At 28.3% G+C, this 10,374-nt stretch overlaps 1 protein-coding gene across 1 annotated transcript; it reads left to right on the top strand.

Annotated features, from left to right (window-relative positions):
* Positions 1-3,556: 3,556 nt before the first annotated feature.
* Positions 3,557-5,862, top strand: LOC114178713 ((3S,6E)-nerolidol synthase 1-like). Its single transcript, XM_028064766.2, has 6 exons — positions 3,557-3,788; positions 3,877-4,043; positions 4,278-4,496; positions 4,627-4,765; positions 4,922-5,170; positions 5,338-5,862. Exons 1-6 carry the CDS (start codon positions 3,636-3,638, stop codon positions 5,686-5,688), a joined length of 1,278 nt encoding a protein of 425 aa, XP_027920567.1. The 5' UTR covers positions 3,557-3,635; the 3' UTR covers positions 5,689-5,862.
* The last annotated feature ends 4,512 nt before the right edge of the window (positions 5,863-10,374 follow it).

Raw genomic sequence — 10,374 nt, 5'->3', positions numbered from 1 at the left:
AAACGGTAATCGATTACGACACCAAAAACGTTCACCTCCCACACGATTTCGCCTCTGACCATGCTGACCCACAAAAATGTATGGGGACTACACGATTTCTTCATATGAAAACGTGCACCCCCAACACGTTTTGCCTAGTTCTATAATTTTAAAAAAACTTGCCCATGTCCGTAATAAACCAAAGCCATTTGCCTACAATGGAAAAAATACCTGAATTGTTCGATGAGGGATAAGCCAGAGTACACAAGAGAAATAGCAAGAGAGAGAGTGATGAGTAAGATCTGTGATGCATGGAAGAGTCTGAACCAAGAGTGCTTGTTTCATAAACATTTCCATTCAACGTTCGCCGAGGCTTCATTAAAATCATTTTCCTATCTAATATAATTTTAACTCATACTATTTCCGACCGACAACACAATATTTGTCGTTTTCGATTCCAATTCTTCCTCCTCTTCTTCCGGCTTGGCCAAAAATACTCTGCGTTCACACTGAGCGTTAGATATTGCGCTGGACGGTGCTCCTAATGTTCCTATTGAAGTGTTGGTTCCATTGAAATTCTGTTAATTATTTATTATTTCAATGTTTGAGACAACATTTCTTTTTCAAATATACTCCTATTTTCTACATTTTTTTTAATAATTTCAATACTTATTTTGAAAGTGACAATAAAAAATCTGACAAAATACTTTGTAATTTTACAGACTTCAACAGAGATTATTTCTTGTGCAAAATGCATATGCCCTTTACCAAATCAAGGAGAAAAGTTTTATATGCATACATACACTTTTGTTGAATAGAAATAAAAATGAATCAGAAGCTTAATAACTATTTTATCAAAAAATATTACACTCCTTAATCTTATCTAAAACAGTTAAAGAACTCTTAAAAGAGGTTTAATATGAAAAAAAAAGGTCATATTAAAAAATCATTATTGTTGACAATGATTAATAATGAGAATTGTAATTTTTAGAAGTGACTGAAATTTAGATGGTGGTTCATAAGTAGAAAATTTTAAAATAAGATCTTGTACTACTTATTTTGTGGGTCTCAAAATCTCATTGAGTTTGTGCTTTAATGATGAGTCACTTTCTTTGTGGGTCTCAAAACCCTTTTTAAAATGTGGTACAACTCCTCATCTTTCATGAATATCTTCTCTCTTTTCTTCGATGCAATATTTTGTAAATGTAAATCTTATACTTCAGACCTTGTTGAACATCAACCACCAAAAATTCTCTAGATATTTTTAAAAGTTTATATAAATATTTTTTTAATAGTACATGATATTTTTAAATAAAATTTAATTATTTACCACAATAAATGATATGGTACTTAAACTATGACTAAACATTTTTCGGAAAGATTATTTTTTCAGCTTCTCTTTGGGAGCATTTTTTTCTTGAAATCTTTATTTTAAAAAATTAAATCAAACCAAAGAATACAAACATTCCTAATTTCAGATTTTAAGAAACTAAAATTTTATTTTTCTATCAAATGGCCCCTTAAATATTATAAAGGAAATGAGATATTTATAAAACGTTTGGTTATATTCCTAAATTTATCTTCTTAGATTAATTTAAAATGTTGAGTTTACCTTTAGTTATAGTTTGATATGGGTTGATGCATTATTATTTGACCTTGTATACCAGAAAAAGGAATTATAGATTTTAAAACATGTACTCTTTTTTCACTTGTGCACTATTTTTAATTATTTTTAACGGTGTTAAGATGATATAATTTTAATTTCACGGATGAAAAAAAAAATGGAGAAGAAGTGTCAATATTATGAAGAGATCATCACTTGATAGTAATTTTTGGTAGAGTGTGACATATATTTTAAGATATTTAAAAATTTAGATAAATTTGATATATATCTTGTGATATTTTTAAATTTAGTACATTGATTTGATATTGTAATATTTTATTCGCTATTATTTTGTTAAATCATATGATACGTGCGGTTACGCGGTTTCTTTAAGTAAAAATGAAAGTTGAATATTCTTTTACTTAAATACATATTTAGTCCTCATTTCCGTAGTATTTATTGCGGATGGTCGTCATTTTTACAGAATGTTTAAAATGATCCTCATTTTCACAATTTGTGTTTTATTTGGTTCTTTTCTGTAACACCGTTTAAATCATTTTTGAATTAAATATTAATTATATCATAAAAATATAGCTTTCTTTGTTCACAATAATTATTAATATCTAAATATTTAATTTTTCTTTTCATAAATAAAGGGATTATTTAAAAATTAATTTTTTTTTCAAAATTAATGAATAATCTATAACAATACATAAAGTGGATATCCTTTTTGGTGTCCACATTTTGTTATTCCAGTTTTACCCTTAATTATTATTTTAAAAATTAATTATTTTATAAATAGTTTACCTACTCTTATTCTAAAATCTTCTTTTTCTTTAACAATTATTTTAAAAACATTTTTTGTGTACATATTTTATTTTTCTAATTTTACATTTAATAACTATTTTAAAAATTAATAATTTTTTATGAAAATGTGAACACACATGTGTGACAACGCTTGTATTTTCGCTATTGATGTTAAAAAATTTAACTCATCTAAAATTCATTTCATATTTTCAACATCAAGGGAAAATTCAATCATTTTTTATTTCTATCTATTAAATCTTTTTTTTTCACTTTAATTAAGTCACTGGTAAACTTTAACAAACTTTATTTTCAAATTTACTTTACAATCACTTTTAAATTCTTTTAAAAAAAATAACATAACCTTCGTTCTCAAATTCATTCAAATCCATCGTTTTTCTCTCTCAAATCCTTCCTCTAAAAAAGAACTTACCCTAATAACTAAAACACAGGAAGACAGGAAGTTTTTGAAAGTCAAGGCTGTGGAACCTTGTCTCCATTATGTAACACCGCAAAAGCTGAAGGTTATTATAGTTTTTGCATTATTGTGATAAGAAAATGATACTCTAAATAAAACCCACTTTAAAATATAAGAATTAGTATAACTATTTTAAATATAAAAAAGTATCAATATTTTTAGATTATTTGATAAATATTTTTTGAGGTCAAAATATCACCATAGGATAAGATAAGATGAAGTCGTGTTCAATGATGAAATGGTTCCAAAATGACATCAGATTTTACGAACCCTATTTCCCACGCATGTTTCTTATGGTTCACCAAAAAATCATGCTACTTGGTAGTTTGTTTTATTATACTCCCACTTGACTTGACATTCATAAATATTATTATTTTATTGCAAAATTTTATTTATATTTATTAAATACAATATTTTATGTGGAAGTAAGAGCAAAGTTGAGTGTAAATATACAATTTTCCAAATAGAAAATGATATTTTAACCCACTTTTTTTTGACCCACTTTTAACCCATTGCTTTAATCACCATTAGATCATCTTTTTTTATTCTTTTATTCTTTTTGGTGATGTGATGTATGATCTAATGGTGATTGAAATAGTGGGTCAAAAAAAGTGGGTTAAAGTATCATTGTCCTTTTCCAAATAGTGTAATACGGCGTGGTCCATGCCGGTGAAACCTTACAAATAGAGTCAAATTCCATGTTATTCTACATTCCTCTCATACTCTCTCATTCGTCTTTCTCAACGACACCGAACCTTAATATATCCTACAATGGCTTTCCTTCACTCTATCTTTGCTTTACCAAACAAATGCTCAGCAATTCTGGCTGTAAAGCTGAGCCCTGAGCATGCCCACTGTAGTAAAAGCCATTTCACCATTGCATTGCAGCAAGATATCGACATTTCTAAAAAGGGAAAAGCTAGGGTAAGGGTCACTTTCTTTATTTATGCTTCACATGGCGGTGTTTGAGATTTTTTGTAACTAGCTCACCCTTCCAATATTAATCTTTCAGGATGAACTTCAAATAAGACATGCTAAAACATTGGAGGAAGTTAAGCGGGAACTTCTTGGCAAGGCGGTACAAAAGTCAGAATCGACAATCTCTTTAAAACAATTATTCAGAACAGACACTGAAATCATCAGCTCTATGTATCTGAAGGAAATTTTTGCACTTTCCAAGTAAGTTGCAGTTAATATAAGAGAAATAAAACGGTGATAATTCGTTAATTATGCAATCAATTCAATAATTACATTACTTCTTGTATTATTAAATTATCGTTATCATTAATGAATTATATGAAAAACAAGTTGTTTAATATAATTTGAATGTAGCGTTCTATATAATAGTAGCATCCTTTATATAATATTAATGATTCATAGGGTATTAAATTAACAATGTGTGTTAAATTATAGATGGTGGAAAGAGCTAGGTCTGGGAAATGATTTGACTTTCGCGAGAGACGAACCAATCAAATGGTACATGTGGTCCATGGCATGCCTTCCAGACCCACGATTCTCAGAAGCAAGGATTGAAATCACAAAACCACTCTCCCTGGCTTACATCATCGATGATATGTTTGATTTTTGTGCAAATATTGATGAACTCACTCTCTTTACAGAAGCTGTCAAGAGGTATTACACAAGCTTGTTTTTTTCTTTTGGAAGTTTTCATGGTAAAAGGAAAGGAGAAGGACAAAATATTTGCTTATTGCTTTGCGTATATTCTCTAGCTAAGATAAGTGACTGTTTTGGACATGTGCAGGTGGGACATTGCTGCCGTGGAACAATTACCAGAATACATGAAAGGGTGTTTTAGGGCTCTTTATGGCATAACTAACGAATTTGCTTTCAAGGTCCAACTCAAACACGGATGGAATCCTATAACAACATTAGTAAAATTGGTAAAATCTCGTTAAAACTATAACTATTACATACCAATATATTTTCTCTTTGTGAGAAAACACACAACACACGAGGTTATTTTCATTAACTACAAACACCCTCGTATAACATCCTTCAAGAATCATGATAATTGTTTTTTCTAATTGGGCTTACAGTGGGTAATGCTCATTAATGCTTTTCTGGAAGAAGCAAAATGGTTCAGATCAGGGCACGTGCCGAAGACAGAGGAGTACTTGAAGAACGGAATAGTGAGCACTGGGGTGCATATGATTCTTGTGCACGCTTTCTTTTTCATAGGTGAGGGTATAACGGAGGAAACAGTCGCTGTAATGGAGGGATTGCCGACACTGATATCTACAACCGCCACCATTCTAAGGTTGTGTGATGACCTGGAAGGGGACCAGGTAGGAAGAGAAACATCCTTTTCTTATTTGGGTGTGGACCACAAATATCAGTTAACTTCACCATTTTTCCTTGAAACACACATGTGCATCAACAACATCATTAACACGTAGGATGTTACCCATGATGTATGTAAAATTGTTTACTTACAAGAAAATAATTAATGCAGGATGTTAAAGGTGATGACAATGATGGGTCGTATCTGAAGTGCTACATGATGGAGCACCCAGAAGCCTCCATTGAAGAGGCACGGGAGCATGCCACTGAATTGATTTCGAATGCATGGAAACGTCTGAACCAAGAATGTCTCAGAGATGCAAATCCGTTACCATCATCTTTCACCAAAGTTTGCCTCGATGCTGCTCGCATGGTACCTCTCATGTACAGTTATGACAAAAATACTCTGTCCAAGCTAGAAGAGTATGTTAAATCGTTGCTTCATGGTGGTGCCATGCAAAGTATTCTGCAAGATCAGACTAGTGTTTCATCAAATAATCTTACATCAACTGACATAATGTAGATCACAGCCAAATAAAATTGTTGGTGTTCAAATAAGGGTAAGTTAGAATCCTGTTTAAAAAAATTAATATGTTTATTTAATTTTAATTCTTGCATCAATCAAGCTAAAAGAAGCTGTAAATTTTTCGATCAATGATTGAAGGCTTCTATAAATGTTAAGAAATTTTCAATTTAATGCATCTTTAATTTTAATTACTTTTAAGAACCATATGCGTCTTTTATAAAATAAGATTCATCCATGACTCACTCAGAAGAAAATTATCATGGGAGTGAGACAGGATGTATTTTAAGTTTAGATCTTGAGATCACTTAAATCAAAAACAAGCCACATCAATAGATTCACGGGAGTTTCTAAAAATTAAAAAAATAAGAAATAATTTTTTGAACAAAAAAAAAACTTAAAATAAGTTCTATTAAATCTCTATATAATATTGGAAATTTTTTCATTTAACTATTTGTTTTATTTAAAAAAATGGGTAAATAACCATTTCAAATAAATAAGTATTGCTGTATTTCATTTTTAATATAATGAAAAATAAAATTTTAATTTTAATGCAAAAGTTTATTTTTATTTGGATTATTAAACCTTATAACTTTAAACTTAATTTTGTAAAAAATGTTTATACTTAATTAGTTTTAATCTTATAAAAAATGAATTACAAAAATTATTTAGTTATAAAAAATATTGGGACAAAATTAATTCAAATATACATAAGCAGGGACTAAATTGAATTAAGAAGACATATATGGAAACCAAATTGAAATCAACACAATGACATTTGATAGTAACACTCACACGTGACATTACATTGTCACATGGCACCGAAAATGCCATGTGGCACACTAGGGACTTGACATGTGACATTTTATTTTGCTAAAAAAATTAAAAATTAAAAAAAACTCACATACTCACGTGGCACATCGTTAACGACGTTGATAATTTTTGTCTAAAATGTTTTTAATTGAAGCATTTTTTTTAAAAGTTGGGATACAATTTATATTTTTTAAAAGCAAGCAGTGGCGGAGGATAATGGTAGCAAGAGAGGGCCATGGCCCCCCCAAAAATTTAGAATTTTTTTTTATGATAGGTATTTTAATTTTTTTTTATGATAGATATTATGTATTTTGATTTTTTTATTATAAATATTAAATCAAATATTCTTTTCTTTTATAAAAATAATAATTGATGATAATAAATAATAAAATATAAAACCATACATAATAAAGAATAAAAAAATTTATCAAGATATTTTTATTATTATTTTTCATTATAGTTTGAGTTTCTCATAAATTGTTCTCATATTTCATTTTTACCTGTTTTCGTTTTCTTTTGTATCTGAAAAGAACAAAATATTTTTATTTTTGTTCTTATTTTTCCTTTGTTCTCTTTCATTCTCGAGAAAGAAAATAAGAAGGTAATTCTTTCGTCTCACTTGATGGTGAGATATTAGTTTAATAATTTATTTAATGAATCTCTTTTATATTATTTTTTTATTTTATGAACATAGAAGAAAAAGTATTGTACTATGTGTTTTTTATAATCAGATTTTAATTGTGGTTCCATTATATGTCAATATTCTTTTGTTTCTCAAGAGAAAAAGATATATTATTTTTGCTCTCATATCTTAGTTATTCTCCTCTATTCTCAAAGAAATAAAGAAGAAGGTAATTATCTTTTGTGTCACTTGATAGTGAAATATTAGTTTAATAATTTATTTAATGAGTCTATTGTATATTAATTTTTTATTTTATGAACATAGAAGAAAATGGATTGTACTCTGTGTTTCTTATAATTGGATTTTAAGTGTGGTTTGATTATCATCAATTTTTCTTTTGGATTTTAAGTGTGGTTTGATTCTCGTTAATGATGTAGTTTATTGTTATACTAAGTTATGTATTCATTTTTACGGTATTAATGCCAATAATTAAATGTATAAATTTTGGATGTATTATTTTGGTTTCTCTAACAATGTTGGTCAAGATCCGCCACTAAAAGCAAATATCAGATTTAGACACCTCTACCAAAGTTTGTACCATTTGAGCTTTATATTTTGTTTTTAAAAAGGAATATTATGTTCTAAGAACTAAGTACCAAGTATAAATTCATTGTGGCAAACGAAGTTACAATTTTTGCACACTTATGCGTATGTTAAATGTTAACAAATGAGCAACTCCAAATTCTGATGTGGTAATTTTGTGAGGTTCACATGGTTTAAATTAAAAAAAAAAATGTGTTCTAAGAATTAAGTACCAAATATAAATTATGTGACAAACTGAGTTACTACTTTTGTATACTTATGTTTAAGTTATAAGTTAACATACATGAACAACCACAAACGATAACATGGTAATTTCTTAAAGTTCATTTTTGTGTAAATAATTATCATGTCATCATTTGTGATTGTTGATACATGTTAACCTATAACATACATATCATATAAGTGTTTAAAATCGTAACTCAATTAACTACATAATAAATTTATATTTCGTAACTCAGTTAACTACATAATAAATTTATATTTCGTACTTAGTTTTTGAAACACATTTGTTATTTTTTTTCATTTTTGTCAAATATTGAAATCATGTGAACAGCTTAACCCAATTTCTTCTTTTAATAATAACATTAAAATAATATGTTGACCTATAAATTGATCTTCATGGTAAAACCCATCAGAGCAACCTAGTTGACCTACCTCTTGTCCACTGGAGAGCATAGGAATGTGATTGTGCGAAACTTCCTTATCATATAATTTGGAGCACCAAGTCTCCTTATTAAAAAGAATTAAAGTCATAAAGATAATCAAGCCAATGACTTAAGTGGCTAATGTCTTTCCCTAATTCTAGATTAATTAAGCAAATGGAATGGTCATCAAGTACAACTGAATTCTTAATGTTCATAAAGGAAATTAAATTATATCATACTTCAGAAAATTGCTAAGAACTTCTTCAATTATGAAATTTGGGAGCACACCATAAAAATATTACTTTATCAAACAAGAAAAGAAAGATGACCCACCAAATATAGCTACAGGACGTGTAGGAGCAATTGGACAAATCCATTTAATCTGCAACATAAATTACGAGAAAACAAATGGTGACTAATTGAATACCAGGAGCCTCTTTGGATGAGCTTGTTTATAAACTCCAATAAAAGAGAAATATAAGAATAAAATTGAAATTAGTCTTTTCATAAACTAAAACTAGTTTATGCACTAGGTAACTTTGTAGAACCTTTATCATAGTTCCTCTACTTATTTTTAACACATGCATATACTAAATTTAGCTTATGAAGAAGTCACATTCATTTTTCTATTCTAATTTCTCTTGCATAAAATGGTCTATGAAGAAGTTCCTTCAAGCATCCCAAATCTTTCCAAAGATTGGATACTAGCATTCGAATATGGTCAGTGAATGATTAGGAATATTTACACATTTTAGGATTGTGTCACCAGGGAAATTTATTGTGGTTTGGCAATAATCTGTTGCTTCTAGCCAAACTCCTTTTGCACTCTGCATATAACTCAAAAGTAGCAACTTACTTGAATAATTCAAAGAAGCTACACTTAGAATATACCCTTACCCTATGTGTTTTAACCACTGTCAATGCTGGTTCTGTTGGGATGATTATAGAGGATTAGCTTTTGCTATTCTTATATTTAAATCGATTACTATTAAAGTTTTTTCTTTATATGTTCCCAGATTTTTCTTGTAGACTTCCTGCTGTTTGGCCATGATGCCAAGTTTCGGTATTTATTGGACAAGTCTAGTCTTTTGTACAAAGGTTAGAGCATCCCTCGTTTGTTCTTTTTAATTTTTTAATTTTTTGTTGATAAAAAAGAATATAAGGTCTAAAAGATGCATAAAGTGTTGAAATTGTAAGAAAACACATTGAAACAAAACAACTATAAACCACTCCAACATAAATACCACCTATGGGCAAAATGTACTAAATAATATTTTGGCTTAATTATTTAGTTTTCTAATTTGTATGTTTTGTTTATTTTGATCCATTTATTATTTTTGGATTTAATTTAGACCTCTAATTTTTTAAAAAGGTTCGATTTGCTCTCCTTAATTATTATTATTATTCTTTTTTTTTAAACGATCCAATCTTTTCTTCTTCTATTTAAAACAAAATTGGTAATTAAGTTTAATTACAACTTATATATACATGTTAAAATAATTTTTTATAATTTATATATCAAATTATTTCACCTAAATACTAAAATTATTTTATTTTTTACACTCTACCTAAATACTAAATTTTTTTACATTTAGGAGGAGTGGTTTGATGTATAAATTCTAAAAAATTATTTTAACATGTATATATAAGTTGTAATTAAACTTAATTACTAATTTAATCTCAATTTGGAGAGGAAAAAGTTGGATCGTTTTAAAAAGAATGAGGACTAAATTGAATTAAAAATAATAAGGGAACCAAATTAAATCTTTTAAAAAATAGAGTACTAAATTAAGCCCAAAAATAATAAAGGCACCAAACTAAACCAAAACAAGTTAGAGGATTAAATCGATAATTAAGCCTAATATTTTTAATGTTTAGAACACCTTTCGGTAGAAAAAATCCAAGTTATATCCTTCATATATAGTTTGCAATGATTATACAAATAGAACTGGTCTTACTAAGAATTCTCATATTATATAAGATTTTTCTTGCAAAATTATTAAA

The sequence above is a fragment of the Vigna unguiculata genome, chromosome 3 (assembly GCF_037176805.1).
Source record: "Vigna unguiculata cultivar grain cowpea cultivar isolate G323 ecotype 2 chromosome 3, ASM3717680v1, whole genome shotgun sequence".
Classification (NCBI taxonomy): Eukaryota; Viridiplantae; Streptophyta; class Magnoliopsida; order Fabales; family Fabaceae; genus Vigna; species Vigna unguiculata.
The sequence above is the reverse complement of the archived record's forward strand: the minus strand, read 5'-3'. Positions and strand labels throughout refer to the sequence as shown.